Genomic DNA, 25,253 nt, shown 5'->3' on the forward strand with positions numbered 1-25,253 from the left:
GAGCGCTTATCCTGGAAGTCGAGAAATTTTATCAGCGCACGGACAGCTGCTGAATTTGGGGTTGCGCGAAAAACGAATTGAAATAATTTATTGTAAACATGAACGAGGAACCACGGAGCGCTTATCCTGGAAGTCGAGAAATTTTATTAGCGCACCAACTACTGAATTTGGGCTTGCGCGAAAAACGAATTGAAATAATTTATTGCAAACATGAACGAGGAACCACGGAGCGCTTATCCTGGAAGTCGAGAAATTTTATTAGCGCACGGACAGCTGCTGAATTTGGGGTTGCGCGAAAAACGAATTGAAATAATTTATTGTAAACATGAACGAGGAACCACGGAGCGCTTATCCTGGAAGTCGAGAAATTTTATTAGCGCACCGACAGCTACTGAATTTGGGTTTGCGCGAAAAACGAATTGAAATAATTTATTGTAAACATGAACGAGGAATCACGGAGCGCTTATCCTGGAAGTCGAGAAATTTTATCAGCGCACGGACAGCTGCTGAATTTGGGGTTGCGCGAAAAACGAATTGAAACAATTTATTGTAAACATGAACCAGGAACCACGGAGCGCTTATCCTGGAAGTCGAGTTTCACCGCGTAGCGGACCCGAAGCGCGGGATACGGGAGGTTGAGAACCCGGTACTCTAAATACGTAGCGGACCCGAAGCGCAGGATCCGGGAGGTTGAGAACCCGGTACTCGAAATTTGCGGAGCGCGACTCTCATCCGTCCGCTCTACTGCGCGGTTGTTACCGGACTGAGGAACTCGGCTAGCCGATTTTAGATTGGTGACGTCACTTTCCGAACATCCGAAAATTCAAACTTTGGTTTCGAACTGTAATACTAGGTATGATGATGTATGATGTACGATGTATGATGTATGATGTATGATGATATGATATGATGTATAATGCTTTTAGTTTTCACGTTTCATGCAAGAAATACACACTTCATCTCTCCTGCCGATTCCAGACTCAAGCGGCCAGGCCCTTCGATGGTCAGCCGTTGACTGAAGATATATCCTCCAGTTAACGGGTCAGCTGATAACGCTGCCGTTCTGCGACAGTAGGATGATGAAAAATTTTGCTCGTATCTTCCAAATGTGTGTTAAAATACACTCGAAGTGTTAAGAAGCTTCGTTCTTTCTCTCCCTATCACCTTTTTAGGTCTTTAAATCACTACGCAGCGTTAAATACTGTCTCATATACGAAGCATCCATTTCATCTCGTTCAAAATTAGCGCATCCGTGATGTATTACAGTTACTCCGAATTTTTTTCCATCCGAATTCTTTTCGAAGAATAAATTCTGGTCCTCCACCCAACGCAGATACTTCACTTGCTACCAGCTAAAACAGCGTTTCGATTCTATGCCTACGAAAATTCAAGATCGAGAGAGCAAATGAAAAGTTATTGGAATAATTATGAATACTAATGTTATGGAATACATCAAGCGCGCGTCGAATAGAATCCCATTTCGAAATGAATAATTCTACTCTTTTCATATCATAGCTAATCCAGTAATATAGGTAAATAGGATGGTTGGAGGTGTTCGAAAATGGTAGGACATTTCATAAGTTAAAGTCGACGATGATCCGGTGCATCAATTTTATCGTTACAGATTTTCGTTTCCCATGAGGCATAGAGTATTCAACAACGATGATGCAGTCCTTAAAATTCATCATTCATCTCTGTCTGGAAAGCTAATTCGCAAGGCGTGGTATTCTAGATATGTCAAAACTAAGCTAGCGGCACGTGTTTGCATTGTTAGAAAAATACCCGTACTCTACATACACTGTTTCTAATCTTTTGCTACATTTGGTTTAATCCCCATGCTTCTACAGCACGAATAGTCGGAAATGTTTTTGATTATCCATAATAAAATAAATGAAGTAACAAAGCTTAAGTTTATTGTTAAAGCTCTAATGAATACATCAAACTGCGGTCGAATCAATTCTTTTATTATTAGCACATGACCTCTGTATATTTGATAAACTATTCCTAAATACATTGAAACATATGTATTTATAATGAAATATCATGCAATGGGCTGTGTAAACTATAAACTATAATTTCTATCGAATAGCTGCTTTTATGTCAACAGGGCTTTGAGACTCAGTTCAGTTCGTCCTCCTCCTCGTCCACCTCCGACCACCTCCAACAATTGCCAACCACCTCGAACAACCACCGATAACCACCTCGGGTTGTACCTGGAATAGCAATAAATATTTTCAGCATAAGAACACATCAAAAACATTACGTAAGGATTCATATAAATAATTAAGTGATTGACAATATTAATAATTTCATTAGCGCATTCATAGCTACCGAATTCGTGCTTGCGCGGAAAATGAATTGAAACAATTTGTTGTAAACGTGACAAGTCTGTAATATTTTAGATGAAATATAATTACAATTGTCATCAAATATTATAAAAATATTTTACTCACCGAGCACAAATCCTCGTCCTTGTCGTCCAACTCGTTCTCCTTGTCTTCCTCGTCCTCCTCCTCGTTCACCTCCGACCACCTCCAACCACCTCCAATCACCTCGGGTTATACCTGAAATAGCAATAAATATTTTCAGTATAAGAAAACATCGAAAACAATCCGTAAAGAATAATATAATCAATTAAGTAATTAACAATATTATTAATCCCATTAGCGCATTCACAGCTACCGAATTTGTGCTCGCGCGAAAAATGAATTGAAATGATTTATTGTAAACGTAACAAGCTTCAAAAAATTTCAGATAAAATATAATTACAATAGCCATTAAATATTATAAAAATGTTTTACTCACTGAGCAGAAATCCTCCTCCTCTTCCTCCTTATTCACCACATTTCCCTGAAGTCGAGTTTCATTAGGTAGTGGACTTGGAGCGCAGAAGCTACGGAGCGCTTGTCCTGGAAGTTGAGTTTTACCAGGTAGTGGACCTTGAGCTTAGAAACTTCGGAGCACTTCTTCCTGAAATTGAGTTTTACTAGGTAGCGGACCTGGTGCGCAGAAACCACGGAGCGTTCGTCCTGGAAGTCGAGTTTCACCAGGTAGTGAACCTGGAGCGCAGGAACCACGCAGCGTTCGTCCTGGAAGTCGAGTTTTACTAGGTAGCGGACCTGGAGCGCACGAAATACTGAGCGCTTTTCCCTGAATCAAGTTTCCCCAGGTAGCATACCTGAAGCGCAGGACACACGGAGCGCTTGACCTGCAAGTCTAGTTCCTGCAGGTAGTGGGCCTGGACAGCCAGAACTACGGAGCACTTGTCCTGGAAGTCAAGTTCCTGCTGGTAGTGGACCTTGAGCGCAGAAACTACGGAGCACTTTTCCTGGATGTCGAGTTGTACCAGGAAGCGGACCCGGAGCGCAGGATCCAGGAGGTAGAGAACCCGGCACTCGAAATCTGCGGAGCGCGATTCTCTCACGTCCGCTCTACTGCGCGTTTGTTTCCAGACTGAGGAATTCGGCTAGCTGATTTTAGATCGATGACGTCAAGAGAAAAAAATTTTCGGTGACGTCACTTTCTGAACATCCGACATCCAATCGTTGTTTTCGAACTTTAATGCTACGTATGATATGATGATGTATGATGTGATGTATGTATATATGATAAGATGTATAATGATTTTAATATTCGCATTTCAGACAAGAAATACGCACTTAATCTTTCCTGCCGATTCCAGACTCAAGCGGCTAGGCCCTATGATGGTCAGCCGTTGACTAAAGATATATTCTTCAGCTAACGGGTCAGCTAATATCGCTGTCGTTCTGCGACAGTTGGATGATAAAAATTTTTGCTCGTACCTTTCAAATGTGTTCAAATACACTCGAAGTTTTAACAAGCTTCGTTCTATCTCTCCCTATCAAAAAAAAATAAATAAAAATCGACGCCAATCACCTTTTTAGGTCTTTAAATCAGAACACTGCGTTAAATACTGTCTCAAATACGGACCATCCGTTTCATCTCGATCAAAATTAGCGCATCCATGATGTATTACAGTTACTCTGAATTTTTCTGAATACGAACACTTTTCGAAAAACAATTCTGCTTCTCTACTGAACGTAGATACTTCATTTGCGACTAGCTCAAATAGTGTTTCGATTCTATGCCTACGAAAATTCGAGATCGAGAGAGTAAATGAAAAGTCGCTGGAATAATTATGAATAATAATATTATAGATCACACGGTGGAGCAGGGGGACGAAGAGGACGAAGGTGGTCGGAGGTATTCGGTAATGGTAGGAGGTGGTAGGATCTGTTAGGTGGCGGTTGGCGGAGGTAGGGGGCGGTCGGCGGCGCTAGGAGGCGGCACGGGGTGGTACGAGGTGGACGGAGATGGTTGGTGGTGTTTGGCGTCGGTCGTAGGTGGCATAAGGTGGAAGTCTGCACCACGAGGATGCTGGAGGGGACAGGAAGTGCTAGGTTGAGGTTGGAAGTGCTCGACGGCGGTCGAGGAGGATCAAGACGACGAGTACGAAGAAGCCCGGCCCGGCGCGGGCGGCGCGGCGGATGATGATGATGGCGTCGAGGTGGCCGAGGAGGATGATGAAGGGCGGAGGTGTCAGCAGGTGGTTGGCGGCGGTTGGTGGTGCTCGGCGATTGTTGCGGCGGTCGACGGTGGACGCGGTTTCGCGTCTTCCGACGGGGATGATCAAGTTGATTGACACTTCTCAGTCGCAGTCGATAAGTAGTCATACGTACTTACCTTGTACCGACTCAATCTCAAGCTTCCATACCAACACTACTGTGGCTGCGACGAATGTCGGTGCGAGCCCGTCGGGCAGAGTCGATAGAGCAGAATCCCCCAACGCCCGCAGGCCCACCCGGGCCTACTTGTCCGCCGAAAACTGGTCACAAAAAGTTACTCAGGGCTATCCGTCCACATATTCTCCAGCGAACGGCGCAAAGGAGATAAGATTATTGACGATAGCACCGAGAGCTAATATCGGAACGCAGCCCTCAATACAAGTTGGTGTGAATAATGGAATGGATTGTGCTACAGTATCGTACAAGGCCATATGAGTATTATTACTCAGATGAGGATGAGATTATTTATATACAAATTCATCTAGATCAGGTAAAAATGGGTTCTTACTCCCTAGTAGACCATACGTCGGTACGAGAGACCGACAGCGGATTTCACAGCTCCCAAACTTCTCTGTCGGTACAGTAAAGCGCCTCGGCCTAAGCGGTCAAAAAAGTATGGCAGATGCCCTAACCGCCCGACATTGAACTAAGTCCATTGACGCAATAGCTGGTAAATAAGCGGGCTTTAACCTATGTTCGATCTGTCAGACTAATGTGTGTCACAGGCGGTGAATTTGCCGTGGATCGTAAGTACATTGCGTCTCCATAAATGTGTGATTACAATCTGTAAAAAGAATAGTGAACTATCAACTGACGATTAGAATTTTATGAAAAAAAAAACTTGGCCGTGAAATCGAAAAAATAATTAATCTGCGGCAACAGTGCCCTAGTACATAATCCTTCTGAGCTAGTATTGTTGATATTTGTGATTTTATTTATGATTGCGACAAACACGAGTCTTTTTTTATAGGTGTATACATCGTCAGTCGTACTGCAGCCCTTCTCAACGTCACATACAAACGTAAGTAAGTATTTCATATACACTAACAAGTCATTGCGAAAATATTATTTAGTAATTCGTTTTCTTTGTTTACGTTATTCTTCTGACGTATCATGCAGCTTTGCTCACGCACAGTGGATGAAATCCAACGGGCCATCACTCGGCAACAACAGGAAACTTATGACGATGAGGAATCGCATGGGGTAGAGGGTAATTTACAAGAGCAGGCTGCATTCGACAACGCCAAAGAAGTGAATGATCCTGACGACCCTGACTTCGTTATGCAAGATAACGCGGAAGCAGATCCCTTTATAAATGAGGCAGATATGCAGAAGCGCACAGTACCAACGCCTAGAAAAAGAGCACAAGTAGATAGACAGAGTACATCTATTTGAACGCCAGCCATGACTTGGTCGAAAGCAGCACCTGAACTTCGGGGCAGGCATGTCGGTGAGCAGGACTGGCTTACTTGCTATACGCGAGAAGCTCGAGGCGCCGCAAAGGATGTTTTTTCCATGATAGAAGCTTGGTCATTACTATTTATTGACGGTATGCTTGCATTGATTATAAAGCATACGAATGAATCAATACTGCGTCGGATTGTGAAAATGACGATTGAAGCGCAACAAGGTAGAGAATTCGTCAAGCATATGTATTATGATGAAACAAATATGGCAGAAATGAAAGCTTTTATTGGTCTCAATATTATGGAGGCATTTATGGAGTATTAATGACCGCCGTACATTCTTTGTGGGAGTCTGAGTCAATGTCCTTGTTCACCGCAGATATTACACTCCATATGAGCACGTGATTATCGATGAGCAGCTACTCTCTTTCCGTGGAAAATGTCCGTTTAGAATCTACATGAAGAGTGAACCTGCCAAATATGGCTTGAAGATTCTTATGATAATCGATAGTAAAACCTATGACATGTTCATCATGATACCATATGTCGGAAAAGTGGATACCGTAGGTCGAGAGAGTGTCACTTCATATCATGTCAAACTTCTAATCGAGCCGATACATGGAAGTAAGCGCAATGTTACTTGTGACAACTGGTTTATGTCCGCACCTCTTGTAGAAATAATGATTGAAGAGCCTAGTGGATTCTAAAATCCGTGATATTAGGGTGATATTCACGTAATCACTCAAATTCCACTCAACTCATCGGTGTAGTTGTAAAATTTTTCCACCACGGTTTTACTAAAATTACCCTCGGAAAATCGACTCTGGTATCATCAAAATATCATTATTTTAATTCACTGGCGATCTCCTATTTTCCCTAACTTTATATAAATTTTTCATATGTACGTTACGTCCGTGGACGTCGTTTACTCCCGAGCGGTGAGGAATAAACTGGTTCGACTTCGCTTTTACGTCCGGGGACAACCGGAAGTTGGGATAAGGGTTGAATAACCGTTTGGATGTTTGAGATATCAACTATATATTTGGTTGAATAATTTGTGGTATAGTTTAAACGGAGTGTGTAGTTCACAATATCGGTAAGAAAAACTATACGTGAGATTGTTGAGTGTCGAAATAGAATTTATCGTACCGAATGTTGGAATGGTAATGAATCTGAGCTAAAGAGGAGTAAGGTGCGCAAAATGGTGGGGAATAGAATTAGCAGAGTTGGCAAAAAGCGAGTGGCGTGAGCCAAAATGGAAATAGGAGGACGGGAATGAGATAATAAGGTTATTGTAAGGATCGTGGGAGAGTGACGAGATGAGGGAGACATGTGGCGATATGCCGGACGTAACATGCAAATCTTTATGATATAATTCATACAGTATCGTTGGAATTAGTTCTTTGACTAATTTTTTTGTGTTAAAAATTTTTAATAACAGTTCTTTTTTTCTTTCGTCTTGAAACATCAGCAGTTTCTAATTAGAATAAATTGCTTTTTTCTAAGATACAATTTTTTGAAAAATTACAAATATTTTGGATATTTTATGAAAACAATTTCCGAGTGTCCGTTCTTTCTCTCCACTAAATTCCCCCTCCCCTGACCCTCCCCTTGTTGACCACGCCAGCTGTCCGACGAAAATTTGCGATATATATCTTTTGTAAGATCAATTTTTGCCAGCATTCATTGCGGATCGCCAAATTATTGTGCACACGGTAAGTTCTCGGGCCGCTTCTCCGGGCGGCCGAGTTACAGCAAAAATCCGCGTCTCAGTGCAAAAAAAAAAAAAAAAACATAACAAAGCAATAACTCGTATTACGGTGTCGATGACACATTAAAAGCGTGTCATAAACTTAAAGCTTTTATCGGAAAATTCTACTTGCAACATGAGTGGCTAACGAAACTGTTTGGGATTACCGGTAAAGTTTGCACTGCGATAAATCGCGCCAACGTTAATCTTTATTGTGCAGGTAATGATATAACCATTAGCGAACTGAGCGTCGGTGATATTAATTATAAATTATTCCCGTTTTACACACCGCGTGTACTGAAAATTTACACTCGTAGTTTGGTTGACCACTAAGATATACTAGTTCGTCTAAACCATAAATTAAAAAAATCATAGAACGAATATTTAAACGCATATCTTGGATCCGTCGAATTCAACGTGATGTAATAAACAGATACGATTGGCCGTTAAAAATGCTCTACCATTCGAACAGTTTGCGTCGAATTTACGACGTGTGGTGATCTAAAATCTGCACCTTGTACTTTTTCCTCTTACAATTAGATGTAGTCATCGGATGCTTACGCAAGGGTCGTTTTCTTCGTACCAACTTCTTTCCCAGAGACTTTTTTCTTCGGGATCTCGAAACGCCTCTGGGTCTCCACAAACGTCCTTCTCGACGGTCCACAGTTCTCCTGTTTCTTACCTTATTAGCGGTAGAGATGCTTGACCTGAAAACTTCGAGGCTGAATAACAAGAAGGTGAAATAAATGGAATGTACACGGGGTTTAATCCCATCTAGATCGTATTAATTTTGATATATAGGTATAATATGCAGAATACCACGATTGTTCACCTTTACAAAGCCCCTTCGCTTGCAAAATAATAATCAGCGGAAAGCCCAGGGGATGTAATACAGACTTCGCCTGTATAAGAAAAAAAGAAGTTTTTCCACATTTTGTTAACAGCATTTACGGTTGAGAATCTGTGAGCAACGCATTACCATTGTAAATTTTTTTTATGAAACGAAAAACGAACAGTGCAGAATAAATAACATGATATGTTTAAATATATTATATATTTCGTCATAATATCGATCGATCAGATACAATAATACATTTTTGGACCTGTATAATTAGGTAAACATACAGAGGTATACAACGCAATCAATTGGACATAATTGCATTATACATTATAAATACTAATAATAAACGTCATAGTTTGTTCTGAAGACTTTCGGTTAGTTGAATACAGTGTTTATTTTATTTGTTTATTTTTCGGAGATGAGAATTAGGTACGTAAGATAATTTACCGATAACTTTAAGCGCGAATACCTCAAGCTGCTGTTACACGTATGAAATTACAAGTGTAGAGAGGTGAGTCCTTCGGGTCTTTGGAATGTTCAACGCGTTTATAATTGACGCACCTCCGCTACAATCTTTCTTTCCAATTCTTTTAAATACATGTACTGGAAGATCACGCGTTACGAAAATCGCACGTACAATGTTTGTAGGAATCGCATACAACGTCTCTCTCGCTCTCTCTTGCCTTCTCTTAATTCTTCTCTCTTCCTCCCTCAGTATTTCGGCGTGTGCATGTGTGCAGTAACAGCTTTAATACGATGCTCATCAATGATAACTCGAAGATAACGCGATAGCGACGTTAGAAGTGAGGATGAAAGTATCTTGCTTTTTGATTTGTGCGAGAGAACAAAATAAAAAATACATACCTACATGTATGTGTGTATAAATAAAAGATTGCTTCAAGAGATAAATTCGGTAAAAACGTAACATCTTCACTACGGTGACAACACTTGTGAACTAAAAACTTGAAACTGGCGAGAAAGTAGTCGAAAAAACAGTTGTAGTTGTAATTAATTATAACTCGGAAAGTTCGAATTGTTGCGTATTTTTAAAAATCGGGATTTTCCATAATCATTATACCGAATCAAAGGTAAAATCAATTTGTCGCTGGTATCGAGTATCGCAGTTGAATCGTGTTACAGGTCTGAAATTAAACGTGTAGTAAGAATGGATATAACCTGGACTATCTAATTTTATGGGTATAATGTATACACATAAACATCCAATATACATAATTTTCAATATAAAAGCTGGAGGATAAACGTTGGATGCGGAGAGTTGGAATAATTACGACTTGACACAAATCAGCGGGTTGTTATTTTAACTCATAAATCAATATATCCGACAAACAAAACAGTAAAACCTGTCGAAATTAATCGAATAGCCAGATCGTTGACTTACTGCATCCTATGTCTTCGAACTGTCATTCTTTACTATATTTCTTCAGTTACTGCAGAAGCGAAGATACCGCAGGCCTTAGATTTTTTAAGAATTTTCACCGTGAAATGGGGGATATTTTATGCCTATTACTGAAAATCAGCGTGGCCAGTATGACAGTCACAGTTTTGGTCCTAGATTAAATATATATAAATTATACATACGTATATGTATATTTTTTTTTTATTTTTTTTTTTTTTCATGGAAATTGACATGTTAACCGGGATGCGCTTGCTAAGAACATCGTTTACATTTATTATATAACTTACTTTTATATACATATTATTATATAACTCGATCATTGGATATATTTATAATTGGCGGGTTATACAAATGTACTTTTGTTGTTTGAGAAGAATAATTAAACGAGTAAATAAATAAATAAATAAATAAATAAATAAGACGGGGAAAAATGTAGGTGATGGCAACAAACACGTCGAATGAGGATAATCGATATTTTCTTTACATACCTATATAATATATCTACGCACATTGTTATCTAGGGATGAAATTATTTGGTGCATTGGGTGAAACGTGAAAGAAAAACAAATAAAATAAAACGCAAATAAACAATAAATCGTTAGCAATTTTTTGAGAATAATTACTGTTCCTCTCACTCGCTTGCGTCGCATCTGCAGGTATTATTTTACGCCCGTGTACAAGCTCTAATTCTCCCACGGTAAAACGGGGGGTGTACAATTTCAAATTTTACCCTGGATCCCATTTACGTGAATAATTCAACGTGAACGAATCCGGGCGAACACCGAACACCGAATACTGTTTATATTATTATTCGTGATTCATTTCAACGCCGCGGCATAACAACGGGTGTATTATAACGCCTGCAGCGCGATCGAGTTTCGTTTCCTCGAGCTTGCAAATCATTTTTTCGCGAGATGTTCGTAAGTCGTTATCGCGTTGTAAGGAATCCTCGCCTGGTGATCATGACCATTCGAGAATTTATTATACCTTGAATTACGAGGAGTCGAATAAGAACCGAAATATGATTCGTTTCGTTTTCTGTTCTTATATATGTTCATACTTATACTCGTATGCTTGACAACAGTTACACCTGCCCCTTAAAATTCATACCTCGACTGCACATCGATATTTAACGAGCTGTAAAAATCTTCCTTCCGCAGGAATTTGAGAACGAAATGTGAGCGAAAGTCAAAACGGAAAGTAAGAACAAAAATCGATTCTTTTATCGTAAGTGGTTATATCCTGTGATACATTTTCAGTTCTATGCTTCGAACGGCGTATTTAACGTAAGATTTCTCTGTGCTTTTTCCGGCTGCTGCTGCCGCTGCTGCATTTCCAGTCGAAGTAGCACGAAAATTTTCCATGTCCTAAAACGCAATTCGCGTTCGTATAATTTCAGCTAGGAATTACCCTTGTCATTTTTCGCCTTGTCAAATCCATCGATCAGCGTCTCGATGATGAATTTAATCGTCAGCTTGTATATGTTCTCCACGTTTTCCGTGTATCGGTCCTCCAGGGTTCTTCTAACTGCCTCTAAAAACGGTGCCTCGATTTTCTGCAACAAAGTCACACCATTCTTCAAATTTAACACATGTCGCGATAATTATACGGAGTTACAATATACGCGAAGAACGATGAAACGAGAGCTCGTATTGTATCATATTTTTTTTTTCTATCACCAGGAAAAATCATTATCATGCGAATAAAGGTGTAGGATTTCCGAAATTCGTGTTATATATTCTATCCATCGTCGGAGATAATTGACGACAGTAACAGTACCCACTTCGAATTGAATAGATGATCACATTTCAGCCAAATATAGACTGGCTTGTACAACGAGTTTGTTAATTCCAAGTCGAACGTTGGTCTGACAATGGAATTTTGTAAATCCTTGCAAGAGTTGCAAATTAGAGTGAAAAAATTCTGTTTCAAGAATTGTGAAAAAGTATCGTAAACACGTATTTTGTCCGTTTGTACAGCGGTGGCTTCTTTTTCGAAAACAGTAGCACTTAAAATCGGTAAAGATATATATATTTTTTTTATTTATATGTTCCTCCTGCTGTGTATTCATCCCGCCGTAACGATGACCCTTTTTCCGCTCAAACCTGAAACCGAGAGCCGGGAAACGCGTCCCTGCAGTACACTGAAATATCTATTTCCATTTCGGTAAAGAGAGAAAGAGAGCAAGATAGAGTTTTGTCGCGAGTCGAGGCGCCGGTCCAAAGCATCCGACTTGGGTCGATAAAATGCCCCTTTGACATAATATACGCGTATGTCAGCCAACAGCCGCAGGAATTTCGCATGATATCGCGTGTACCTTGCGTGTCTGCGTATAAATGACACGAAGGATAAAGCTGCGGGTGCAGGCCTCGCGTTAACGTAATTTTCCATCCGTCAACGATCGAGAAGTTGGCGTCAATGCACCGACGAAGGTTTCAAATATGGAGAGAATCGTGCATCGGAAAGGTATACAGAAAATCCGCATACCCTTAAGGACGTGCAAGATGTACAGTTGGGTGGAAAAAGCGTGTTGGAACAAAAATGTTATCTTTCAATTCGTGTATAAATTCGTAAAAAATTCTCCGTATATGGTTTGAGTTAGACTTAGGGAAATAATACGGTATTTACTGCTAAATCACATGTTGAAGTCAACTGTAAATTATGTCTATTCTACATATCTGATTTTTCTCATACCAATTGACGAGCTGAGGGAAAAATTCGACCGAGCTGATTAGTCGTGTATTCATTTTATTTACGATATCGGCCACCTAAATTGGACAAATTATGTCGATTCTTCGGTAAAAAATAGTAGAATAATTTGATTTCTCTGACGTTGTTAATAGCACAGTGCTTAGAGTTCAGTTCCCATGTTTAAACATGTATAATATTTCTGGATCACTGGAACTTTTCTAATTATATTTGATTTGATGGTATTTAGTTACACTTTTTAAGGGGATATATAAAATGAAATGGCTAAAGAGGCGGGTGAAGTTCAGGAATTCATATCCCCGCTATCAATCATTTAATAATTTCATTGGTGTTTGTTTTATTCAGTCTCCAAATTAGAAGTGAATTGGTTGAACCGTTTCGTCATATCACGAGCAAAATGGAACAGATCACCTAACAAGATGGTCGACGTTACTGTCAGTAACAATGGTTCTTATCAATTGATTTTAATGAAGAAGATATGTAAATTATTTGAATAAAAAAAAAATCCCATTCTAATCGAATCATTGATCGTCGAGATATAAGTTTTTAACGTACCTCTACTCTTCCCCTCGAACCTTGTTCAGTCATGTTTTTGTTTCGACACATTTTTGAGTAGACTGTACGTCGCATGCATCCTTAGGAAGAGAATTGAAGCCACTGCGCCATAATTTCCTACCTGTCAAGTATATGTGTAGCCTGTATCGCGAAAACCGTGTGTAGATATATTGTGGCTACGTCGACGTGGCTTTTCGCACGGTTATGTATAATATACTGTTTTGCGAGAGTGCAGCGAGGCACTTGGGAAATGAAAACATGGAACTATTGCGACAGCAGATCGAAGAACATCGTACTCGAATCACGTTTTTGCACGTCAAAAACAACCGCGACCTCTCGAGGAAACGTTCCATTGTTTCCGGTATCTTGATTTATGCGAATTATCATTTGTGTTAAACGAAACCGCGGTTTTCACAGAATTTTCAGAAAAATTATCGGCTAATGTGAAAGTATACGCGAAGCAATTGCATTTTCGCATCACAGGCTGTAGATCGAAAAATTAGAGTATCGCAATTTTTCAATTTCTTCCTATCTAAATTTGAATTCCTTTTTTTTCAACCTTCACGATTGAAAAATGATGGTCTTTCACGTGCTTAAGCTTTTATTAAATGTCTAGAGCAATTTACAAAATGGAGAATATTTCACGTGAGTCGATAATTAGGATTGGTTTAAAAAAAAAAAAGTTGAGAACTGTCCGAGTTAGTTTGCAAGTTTTATTTTTGAGGGGATTTAGCTCTGATTGTTAAACATTCACAAAGTCAATTTCATTTAAAAAAATGAACGACATAACGTTATAAAACCCATGGTAAGACTGACAATATTTTGAATTACGTCGACGAGAATTTTTTATCCAATACAAGTGTTCTAACGGTCGCGCGTAACAACGTCTTGGACGCTAATACCAACATAGACTAACAGCCTGCGTCGTTCACATTCAAACTAGAAATTATTAAATAGAGAAAAATCATTATACACGCGCGTTAAACTCTTTCACAAGCTCACATAATAATTTATGCAGGACGGCCAGCGCCACACAGTATCTTGAAAGTCATTCGAATCGAAAGCTTCTAGAATTAAATTTACATGGTAATCGTGTGGGGAGAATCGTCGACGATTACGTTTTTTCCATATTTGGCACACAGCCACTATCCCTACGACTGGCATTGTTTTTCGAATTAATTATCCGCTCGTATCGAACGAACTTCAACGTCACACATTCAAGACGAAACGCCTCGAAAATCCCCGGCAAACAACTTTCATACAAGTCCAGTGAGTCGTTTAATTATGACGAGCTTTTTACCGATTCATCAAACTCTGCAACCCTTCGAGCTCCTCGTACAACCTTTCAAGCCATCCACGCCAGAGGTTTTACCGATAATTGTAATATCTGGCTATGCCAAAATCGACGAGTCGAAGACGGCACATGCCGTCAACGTAATCAAGGGATCTGTATTTGACGGACGTGTCAGGGGAATGCGAATGACATTGTTAATATTTTAGGCGGATCGACAGAGCTGCGTGACGCGTTGCAGTTACGTCGTAACTACGGAAGCAGTATTTTTTCCTGCAGGAAAATTATAGTCTCTTACTTTGCCTCCTTTAATCGATTGAACAGGGCCCGTTCCAAACCCCAGCAAAGCCGTGGGGTGGTGATTAGGAAAACTCTTCGATATTCACCATTCCGTATACCCGGCTTTGATTAGATGAATGCGATGCCAGAATCGGGCACGTGAATCTGCTGCTTGAATACTTCGGCGAAAGTGTAATTTACCTCGAGTTTGGGCCTGAGCTTTTCGATATGTTTATAGCTGCGTATTACATATACGTGACCCCGAGGTGAAAATCGCGAAGGAAACGCCTATATACGTGGCTTTGTCAAGGCAATCACTCAATTTCCGGTTTCGATAGGCTGGAGCACTTTTTAAACCGTTGGAAACAAGGTTGCTCGAAACTCACAGAGTTCTTTCGCCAAAAAGTTTTTCTAGTGTATTGAGCTTGAAAGTTTTTTAAAAAAAGCTTTTTTTCGTTTTTTGTCAAGGAGTAATACTTGCATATTCCGTTCTCGAGTTGTTATAATTTGTGAAGCAAGGTTGAAAATTCAGGTAAAATTGAAGGAAAATTTGTAGGAAACACGAGTGTTTAATTCCGGGTAATTTTCGGTCATTCTTCACCTATGAACTGAGAAAATATAATTCTTCGTTCTGAAACAACTTTTTTCTTGTACCCAAAAACAGATATTTATTTGTCCCAAACAATCCGTTTTCTCCGCGTGTAAGTCATGAAAATTTTTCTACAACTGGATACGGCGGAATCTATTGGAAGAAAATGACTAATAAAAAAAAAAAATCCAAACAGCCAACGTTCTTTCGCGTACCGTTTGAAACTTCTTTAATCTCAAAGTTCATAATATCGTGAATCTCAGTACACGTTTTGAGATTTTCTGAAGACAGGTAAATTCACTTTCATAATGTTAGAAAACAAGTCCAGTGAGTAGTTTTTTTACTTCAGGTATTAAATTAATGCCCCGCCAATTGGAAAGAATGGTTGAATTCGCTTAATTCCAGACCGAATAATCACGAGAGAATCAACGCGTTGTTACTAATGAGACACCGCGTCCTGGCTCTCGGTGTCTTCACGTATGACGAACAACTTTAACGATGTGCCGTACAACTGATGAACGGTCTATTCTTTACCGCCGTCACTGTTTGGCACGAAACAGTGAGCGTGGAGCACGGAATCAAAGAATGCAGCTTATGGCGAGGTGAATGAAACAACGTACTTACCCAAAAGTACTCGCGATCGAAGCCGGGTATCTTCGTGTGCGAGGCTCCGACTTGGTGAAGGTAGGTGAGGAACACGTCCATGTCGTCCAGCCCCTTGATGCCTTCATCGAGGGTCGACATGACGGTCGTCGCGTGCTCGGCGAGTTCCATGCTCGTCGTCTGTTGTTCCTTGGTCTTGAGGTCCCGGAACTTGGTGAACATGTTCAAGAGCTCGGCGTTCTCCTCGAAGAGCCTGAAACCGTCAATGTTTGCAATTTTGACATACTGGAACGAAACGTGACCTCGTTCTACCCGGGCTTATGAGAATTTTACCGCGTGAGTGGGCGCTAACCTCATGTTATTCAAATGAACTTCATCCGAAGCGCTCTAACGCGCTCCCAAATGGGACCATCAAGACGAAATCAACATTTTGCCAGCTCGCTCTGGGCGCCCTTGAATTTTAGGGGAACTGTTTACTACCTTAGCGTACGAACGCCGTCTTTTGCCACTTGAAAAATTGCTCGCCCGACCCAACTGCGTCTTTTTTAAATTCAACGATTCGCGACTCTGCCATGAATTTTCCTTTTAGGTACTCCTGGGAAAATCGGCTTTAATACTGATATTCAGGCAAGCCACCACGGTTTTATGCTGTCGGCTATAACTTGTAAGTCGCAAAGTTTTCGTGTGTTTTTTAACGTCGATGGAAAGGTAGCGAAAAACTCGCATGTGCTGACACAACTGACAGGTATCAACGATTTTGTACAACATCAAAATAGTAACGGATATTTCGGTTGCCTAGTCAGTAACGAATGAATTTTGATTATTGTCGGTGAGAATATCGGTTGATTTTATTTTCAACTGTAATTTACGGCCAAGTGTCAATTGACATTATAACCATGGTAACTCTGTTCGAATGATGTTCTAAGCAGTCGAATCAACATTTAATGTTATTGATTTCAAATGGTGGAATTTCGCGGGCTACAAACTATCAAAATGTTGTAACAGTTGGAATGGAGAAACGATTAGTTAATACAAGACCAAAATGTTGAACTCCACTAATTATACACCTCTACAAAATGCTGTTTGTCGAGGCAATTAACAAGACGTGCGGGTGTTGCATTATCATAAAATGTCGCAGCGACTTTGCAGGCTGTCGGGAAAATGTCAGAATTATCATATTTTTCGGCAACACTGATGTATGTGGATGATAATTTCAACGTAGCTTCTGGTTTGCCTGTCGCTTCGTTTTAGTCACTCGACACCCTTAAATCAGGCGTTCCAAACGACCAACGGGAGAAAAAGTTTCGGCTCCGTTTTTTTGCCAGGAAGAAAGTAACCGTCGAATTCCTCCTCCTCGGCCGAACCATTTCTCAAACGAAAAATGGAACAAGTGACAAGGCCTGGCACCTGAGCCTTTGAAGCCGAGTCCACGTCTTTGTCTCGTTTCGGGTTCGAGCTGACTTTTGTACCCGTTGAATTCAATCCCGAGAGACAATCGCAACTGGAGTAATCCCTCGGTCCTGCTGATTCCTTCAGAGACCAGCTGCCGAAGAGCGAGCAACAAAGACGGAGGAACGAGCAGCAAAGAGCCGCTTTTGCAGTTCGGTTTGTAGCACGGTAAGCCCTTCAAATATCGCGTCCTCTGTTCTTCACGAAAGCGACAAACACTCAGCTCACCCTGTCTAATCCACGAGGCTTCCTAACTTTTATATTACCGCGAGTCTCATAGGGATTTTAGAAATAATTCACCTTGCAAACCTTTTACTTTACAAAACACTTTACTCGGAAGCAACTCGCTGACCGATCCTCTAATCGGCTCGAGAGCACTTCGCTATTTCGTTGCTGCAGGTCTAATTAAAACTTGAATGAATTCTCGCTACAGTACAGAAGCTGAAATTTTTATCCCGTTCAAAACTTCTGTTCCTTGTGGCGTTGCAACGTATCAACATGTAAATCGGAGAACACCGTGTAAGAAAAATCTGCCGATGTAAAAATTATTCTTCACTAGTTCACGTTAGACGATCTTGGCACTACATTTTTCACATTGTGAAAGCAATTCTTGCGACTGATTTGTAAGCACACCTATCCGACGACTTGGATGTTTATCCCGGCACTTCTTCGCTGTTCAATTTTCATAGTTTTGGGCAAAGGGTGGATGGGGTGCTGGTTGGTAAGGCATAATGATGGCAGTTCGACTCCCTTGAAAGGAGCGAGAAGACTGTGACAGTCGAGTAAGCACAAAATCGGTGCAGTTGATGCACGGTGGTTCGGATCAGAGACGTTTGAGGGAATTTGGCGAGGCTCTGGATGCCCGATGAAGCGAGAGGAACTGAGGAGGAGAAAAAATATGAGCGTTAAAAAGCGTCGGCTTTACAACCTTGTCCCAAGCGACACGGTACCTGGGAGGAATTGCAAAACATAATTGAGTGATGTACGAGCAGTCGCGAGTGATACATCACGTAAAATACAGATAACACAGCCGGGTCCGTAATCAATTCCCTACCCTCGCTATCGTCGCGTTCCCTTAACGTCCCTTTCAACCCTCTCGGTGCCCCTTTCGCCATCCCTTTGTCAGCGACGGAGAATCGATTTTGACACTGATACGAAGTCACGAACGAGAGCGAACGGGTCTCCGACTCCGCAGGGTTGGAGATAAAAAGTCGAAAAAGGCATATCATGACGTACAGAGCGATACACGTACCGCCAATTTGTCATATACGTGAAACCTTGAGAATGCCAACGGTTTGACCCAGAAGGTTCGGGGAATTTGTTGCTTGACAAAAATTTTCTGTCACAGTTATTCCCTCCTGTTTTCTTCCGCGTTCTACCCTCCCGCGGGAGAAATGACCTGATTTTTTTTCTTCTTTAGGGTGCGTACAAGTTTTCAGTATTTCCGAATATGTTACGTAAGTATGTGCGGTGAGTTTTTCTAACAACGAAACGATTCGTCGTTCGTCAAACGTCAAACTGAACTGAATTTGATGAGAGTTCTAATCTTAATTATCTTGTAATTGCCATAGTTGATTACCGAATTCAATTCTTCATCAAATTACATATTTCCTAATATTTAGATTATTTTTACAAATAATTTTTGTCGCTTCAAATAGCCGTAACATGAGCTGTAACTCCGGTTGCCTGCCTCAGGCGCATGGACCGTTTCGCTGTTAGAAAAACTCACGTTGTATAGAAACATTTCGTGTCCTGAATTTTAGATAAAAGACTCGTTTTATTGGGACAAAACTTGGGTGTATCACCTATATTATCTGGATATGTACCACGAAATTTCAGGCATTCTAACAACTTCCGGTTACGAAATAACGGTTAGTTGAACTTTGATAAGACTTGTATTTCTTATGATTTCCCTTAAATCTCTATAGAATTTGTCGTATTGCGATCGTTGGTTGTATTGACTGTTTGTGTAGCTTATATCATGAGCTTTTTGTCACGGTTTCAAAAGAGTAAACACTCTACGTTAAAATAAAGGAATATTACAGTACGTATCATCGTTTTTAAAAATTTTTCTCCACCTATCGGTTTTTCTCTATTGGTAGTCATTTGATTAGTTTCTAACCGAAATGAGGCTTAAAATTCGCAGCAGTTTTTACATGGTATTTTTGTTTAATATAATCTCCAACAGGATATAGGAATGAATTATTCTCGCGCTGCTCATCCTGCGTTAGCTGTTTCACTTAGCGATTTTTAAATCGATGCCCATCCCGCTGTAATTAGGGAACGATGAGTGCGTACTTTCGCGATAATCTTTCAGGGGGATGGCAAACGGCAATTTTTTACCAAGCTTCGGCAAGTGTGAGAAATTCGGGTCGAGGGTGCATATATGAACGTTTTATTGAAGGCTCCTTATTTTTTTCCTATCCTTCATATACAGAAGAAATGGTGCGAGGAATCCTTTATCGACCGCAAGACCATCGCTTTCGGCTTCGTCCACCCATTATTTCGTCGATGAACGAATCGTAGAATTGAATTTCTGCTCCACGTTGCCTCGAGCGATGTATTAAATTCAAAATTCCGTATGCACAGGACGCGAATCCCATCTTGTGCAGACAGTGATATACACGGTCGTTGGATCTTTTCCTGTTCTCTCTCTCTCTCTCTTTCTCTCCATTGTAAACCAATTCATCCTCCGTCTGTCTGTCTGAGTTCTATTTCTGCTTGCGATTCCTCTTTTTAAGGTATATAACACACGAATCCGAACGACTATATCTACGTACCTTATAAAAGTAAAAAATGTTCCGCACAGTGTAGTGATGTAACGATCAGAGTAATCCATTTACTGGATTCAATACCCTGTGTACTCGAATTCGTATAACAAAGTTATTTCCAATCGATAAGTTTCCAATCAATTTTAGGATGTACCGCTTTATGCATCGCTATACGCTTAACTGAATACTTTCATCGGACGAGATTTATTTTAATTGAAATATCTATCTGTCGATGTTTAGTTGGTTGAATAAAAAATTGAACTTTATTGATCAGTAGTAACAGATTTTGAACCTACGATCTGTCGTTTGATTGTTTCTAAATTTAGGGTAAATTCTAGCTGCATTGGTTACTGTGTAAAGAATATGATATTGGATATAAAATGAAAATGAGTTCTGTAGCTGTAACCAGAGAATCTACTATGTATTTCTATTCTGTTTGATTACGGTCACTTGTACTGTATTTTCTTGTAAATACGGCGATAATTTTATGTTGGTGGGATGATAAACTGATGTTGAGGTCTTATTGGAATGAAAAAATGTAGTCAACTGTACAAACGGAACATATTTAACGTTACAATAACCGGAAAATCTAGTTTCTTGACAAACACTAAACAGTTACTTATACCACATTTACTGTTCATAATTCCAACAGTATTTATACAGCTATTCTAACGGTACGAATGTGACATTATAAAATTTTCTATCGTACCCAACTGTGACAAATGACATTTTCCTCAACGTACAAGATTTATCCGCGTTTAGACTTTACATCAAGCAAGTCGTCGAGTATTCAGAACTTCTCTCGGCTCGTCAATTTTCGTCAATCGCCGCTGAAAAGCTGGAGATTGCTTTCGATCGTCCCCGGGGATAATCATTCCCAGCACAGCGACTGGATCAAGAGCTTTGACAAACACGGTCGAGAAGCTCGAAAGAGTAGAACGAAAGCCCTCGACGCAAATAGCTCGACCGGCGGATGAAAAACGCGATACTGCGAGGGTGGAAGAATTAAGTCGCGATAAAACGGGGCAGATTTTTCAGGCATCGTTGTTCGATCGGCGAGCTTTTAGCCTCGGCTCGCTCGTCTGGCCGAAATCGAGGCGAGCATTGATTTAGGAGGTTGAGTATCATGCCTCGGCCATGGGGTGAATCCGGCTCGGTTGGTGAAATGTTGAAAACGTACCGCGGAACAAAGATGAGGGGTTGGAACGGGGGTTGCGGTAATAAAGAAAGCTGCCCTCCTCGTTATCTGCGGAGAAGGAAACCGCTAACAACTAACGATCACGCGATGTCTATTTTGAACGAGAAAAAATAGGCTGCTTCCTTCCCTATACATACGCACGTAGCACCATGCTGAGCGATAATTCGTAATCCACCCAGGGACCGGCTGATAAACTTAATATATATTAATGCGCGTTCGGTATGTTTGCGATACACGCGTGCTCATGCATGTGACGTACGTGCATACAGGTTCAACGAAATCGGGATGGACGCAGGGATAATCTGACCAATACATTACCTAATACCTTTTCGAATGGAAACGGATTAAGCTCGGAGCGTGGTTACTAAACAGCAATTGCGATACAGCTTACGTCGTTCAAGCTTGTTCGACTATGGATGTTGTACGTGTATAAGGTATAAACTTCCGTTTTGGGATTTGCAACTTTTGGAAATCCCTCATCCGCAGGTCAAAACAGGCACGTTGTCGTTTTCTCAGGGTTTTTCAGTTGATGAGAAAAACTCGTCGACAAATTATCTTCAATATTTTCACTCGATATTTACCGTTCAATATTTCCATAATCCGAAATCTAGTCAAAAAATGAAATAGACACAGAATAGAAGGGTCAGAATGTAACGGATTTTTAAGGAGCCGAAAATCTGATTCGTGGAATTTCGCGATATAAAAATGTCAAATGTAGGTAGAAAAATCAATGTATAGAAATGTGAAAGTACATACTCGTAGACAGTCGCAGTATACGTGTACAATAAATGATTTGAACGGTTTCATCTTTTGGATTTCTATACTTTATCTTTCTACATTTCGATTTTTACATTTTGAAATTATGTGGAACAGATTGAAAATTCGATGTAACGACCGTTCTGTTATATGGTCATTCTACCTTTTGACCCCCAGACGAAACTTGAAAACTGTCTCCTGAAACAACGGAAAATTGTCTTATCTGGATAACATCACGCGTATTCGCCACACGAGAATCAATGTTTTAAAACTTGCGGTATTCTTCATGGCTATAGGATAAACTCAAGCAAACCAATCTATTTCGAGCATCACTGTCTGAAATCAGTTTAAATTTGGCCCAGCGTTTTTCACCGCGATCACGATCAACATCATGCCGTATAAAAAGAAGTTGACGTTACAAGCGAGGGGCCATTCGCTCAAGGAAGTCACAAATTTAACAGTTGAGAATCGAATAGTAATTAATCAAAGGAACCCGAACGACTGAAATATTTATTGGCATAACGAGGAATCAATCGATATAACTGATAACTGCGGCGAGATTTGGAAGTAAAGAAAGTCGTCGTAAGTTTCACGGTAAACGGCAAATTGCTTTAACGCATTGTCATTCTTTCGATTTCTTTCGCTTCGGGCCTTTTTCTTGTTTTCCGGTTTACCTAGTAATTTGATGCGATTTCCTGTGATTCTATCCAATCCGGAAATCGCTAAGAGTGGACTAAAACCCTCGGAAATCACTGAAATTGGGTCCTAGAGTGGAAATCACTCGTTACACTATAAATCAACGAAAATCAATATTGACGAATTGAAGCGATTACGCGATTTCATTTCCAAGTAAATTTGTCCCTCGGTTACAGGTGATCGATACAATGCATTTCAATTTGCATGTACAAAAACATTTTCGCTACTCCTAGTTTGAACGTAGTAATGAGCGTGACAGACACGAGCGTGAAATTCGGCAATTTGACCCGTGGATTGAGTGACCCAGAGTCAAAAGCAGAAAGAATTCCTCGAGAGGAATCGGAGCGTATAAGGTTTGACAGATTGAGAGGAGGAAGCCCGAATCTCGACGGTTCGCCCGCAGAATCTTCGTCGTCGAGGGATCCGCGAACTTTCCCTCTCCGCCGTTTTTGCTCACTCAGCACTTTTGGGGGGAATTTACCCTCGAACTCGTTACTCCTTTGCAGCGACGATGAGTGCCAGGGTCGCTCAGAAATCCGAACACACGGGCCGATCCGCAAACGATATGTTACGGTGCACACTAGGGCGGTTGAAAAAAAGCTCCGTCTCCTCAAAGTGTTAGTGATTGATGTAAAAGAATCATCCCAAAAGATGTGCTCTCTAACTCAAGTCCAACGTAATTTTTATTCCCCATTCGTTGAACGTGGGAAAGTTTAATCTTCGTTTGAAAGAAGATTTTTGTTTGAAGATTATCGATTTTTCCCAATATGATAATCCGTTTTGGGGTAGATTCTCAGGAACTACCAAAAAAACGCACTTTGTCGATATTTTCAATTCTGCATACGTATGTAATGCAGAGGGGATAAAAATAAATTGTTTTTACATCTTTGCCTGAAAAAGTGAACATGTACTATGTCCTGAAATATTTGGGGTAAAATGAAATTGGGATTATTATTTAATTGGCATAAATAATTCAGAGTACGTACAATATATATTCAAAAACTCGAGTTTGCTGGAATATTTGTAATGATTCGATTATGATCCTATTTTCACTTCGCTCTAAAAATTTCAGGATATACTCCAAAACGTTTACCCCTTCCACAAAAACAAAACCAAAACAAAAATGTTAGATATCTGGTATGGAAACAAATGGCAGATATAATTAAGATACATTCAAACTATACGTTAATTTTTTTGCCACTGTTGGACAGTTTTTGTTAAATTCTACATATGCATAATGTCTATTAATCATATAACTTATCGTTTCTTCGCATATACAGGACTAAAAATGTCGAGAAGTTGTGTTTTCTTGACAGTTCTGAACGGTCTACCTTAAAATGAATTTGATATTCGGAAAGTTCAGATTCGTTTTTACAGAAAAAACAGATCAGCTCATATTTTATTTTCCGATGACAGGAAGTGCTGAAAATTTCAAGCCAAAGTTTCAATCCGAAAATGTGATTAATCAAAAATTGATCAAAGCGTTTCTCGTACGCGATAGAGCTTAAACGCTTAAACTTGAGAGGATTTTCGTATACCTACGTTAGTGTGCACTATAACACACCTACTTTGCAACGCGATCCAAATTTCGACCCTAGAAAGCTGGGCAAAGGAAGGTGGATTAGCCTATATTTCTAGAACCATACCGAAATATCTCGGGGAAGCATCGGATCGTTTGCTTTGAATTGTTACCAGCGGGTTAATTTTCGCAGCCGCCCCGGACTCGGAAAGGGTCGTCGGAGCTTAATTATCACCAGGATACTGGACGAAGATTGGAAAATTTCTGGACGCCAAATTAACCCGCCGGTTTATACTCGCGTTTGCCGAGGAAGATCAAACCGAAGGTTATTATGGTTCATGGGCATACGTAAAGGAATGTATATATGTGCAATATGTAAGGATCATTTTTTATATTCCCCGGGAATTTTTCTCACGACGTCGCAAAGCCTCCGTAAAATTTTCTACACTCAAGAAGTGTTTGTCTTTTTTATTCATAGACGTTTTTGTCAGTGAATCTTCAAAACTTTCTTAAAAACGTTTAGATTGACTATAAGAATTTTATTTTTTCGAGTCCCGGGACGTTTCTAAAAATTTATTGCAACAAAGTAGTAAACGATCAAAAAAAAAAAAAAAAAAACTGAGATGGTGATGTTCTGCGAGTTACACCGAATTGGCATGGAACGTACCATACATGCACGAATACGATCGATGAAACGGACATAGGGTGTCTGTGCGTGTATATTAGTCCAGATTACACCTATCAAGCCACATTTGTAGAGTACCGAAAGCATTTTATACAACCAGCAGAGGAAACTTGGCCACTTTTCTCCAGATATTTTCACCTCGTTTGACGTAAT

The 25,253-nt window shown here is 40.2% G+C and overlaps 3 protein-coding genes across 12 annotated transcripts in view; 1 reads left to right on the forward strand and 2 right to left on the reverse strand.

Moving 5' to 3' along the window:
* Positions 1 to 2,514: 2,514 nt before the first annotated feature.
* On the reverse strand, positions 2,515 to 5,017 carry LOC124295173. Its single transcript, XM_046744062.1, has 5 exons — positions 4,925 to 5,017; positions 4,705 to 4,828; positions 3,179 to 3,402; positions 2,806 to 3,089; positions 2,515 to 2,564 (listed from the first exon to the last, which is right to left on the reverse strand). Exons 1-4 carry the CDS (start codon positions 5,015 to 5,017, stop codon positions 2,838 to 2,840), a joined length of 693 nt encoding a protein of 230 aa, XP_046600018.1. The 3' UTR covers positions 2,515 to 2,564; positions 2,806 to 2,837.
* Positions 5,018 to 5,221: 204 nt separating this feature from the next.
* On the forward strand, positions 5,222 to 9,563 carry LOC107223475. 5 transcript variants are annotated; one of them, XR_006905090.1, is made up of 4 exons: positions 5,222 to 5,332; positions 5,557 to 5,611; positions 5,660 to 8,479; positions 8,544 to 9,563. XR_006905090.1 is itself a non-coding variant. In XM_015663159.2 (3 exons), the coding sequence occupies exons 1-3, from the start codon at positions 5,299 to 5,301 to the stop codon at positions 5,979 to 5,981; spliced, it is 345 nt and encodes a 114-aa protein (XP_015518645.2). In that variant the 5' UTR covers positions 5,222 to 5,298; the 3' UTR covers positions 5,982 to 9,563. The 5 variants fall into 5 exon arrangements, 1 of the variants encoding a protein (XP_015518645.2); XR_006905088.1 differs by having other exon boundaries at positions 5,660 to 9,563; XR_006905089.1 differs by having other exon boundaries at positions 5,706 to 9,563.
* Positions 9,564 to 9,788: 225 nt separating this feature from the next.
* LOC107223485 (neuroglobin) overlaps positions 9,789 to 25,253 on the reverse strand; it is a 31,888-nt gene continuing 16,423 nt past the window's right edge. For all 6 annotated transcript variants that reach the window (XM_046744287.1, XM_046744286.1, XM_046744288.1 and 3 more), the window contains 2 exons: positions 16,048 to 16,279; positions 9,789 to 11,555 (listed from right to left, as the gene is read on the reverse strand). In XM_046744287.1, coding sequence (XP_046600243.1) covers positions 11,400 to 11,555; positions 16,048 to 16,279 — 388 coding nt within the window. In that variant the 3' untranslated portion in view covers positions 9,789 to 11,399. The remainder of the gene's footprint in view (positions 11,556 to 16,047; positions 16,280 to 25,253) is intronic.

The sequence above is a fragment of the Neodiprion lecontei genome, chromosome 6, assembly GCF_021901455.1.
Source record: "Neodiprion lecontei isolate iyNeoLeco1 chromosome 6, iyNeoLeco1.1, whole genome shotgun sequence".
NCBI classification, from domain to species: Eukaryota; Metazoa; Arthropoda; class Insecta; order Hymenoptera; family Diprionidae; genus Neodiprion; species Neodiprion lecontei.

Excerpts from the sequence above, each read along its gene's own strand:
- LOC107223475 (XM_015663159.2), top strand. The coding sequence starts at position 5,299 with ATGTGTGTCACAGGCGGTGAATTTGCCGTGGATC. Across the intron at positions 5,333-5,556 it reads CGGTGAATTTGCCGTGGATC|GTGTATACATCGTCAGTCGT; the intron begins GTAAGTACATTG and ends CTTTTTTTATAG. Across the intron at positions 5,608-5,721 it reads TCTCAACGTCACATACAAAC|TGGATGAAATCCAACGGGCC; the intron begins GTAAGTAAGTAT and ends GCTCACGCACAG.
- LOC124295173 (XM_046744062.1), bottom strand. The coding sequence starts at position 5,017 with ATGGCCTTGTACGATACTGTAGCACAATCCATTCCATTATTCACACCA. Across the intron at positions 4,829-4,924 it reads TATTAGCTCTCGGTGCTATC|GCCCGGGTGGGCCTGCGGGC; the intron begins GTCAATAATCTT and ends GCGGACAAGTAG. Across the intron at positions 3,090-3,178 it reads CCGTGTGTCCTGCGCTTCAG|GACGAACGCTGCGTGGTTCC; the intron begins GTATGCTACCTG and ends CTCGACTTCCAG.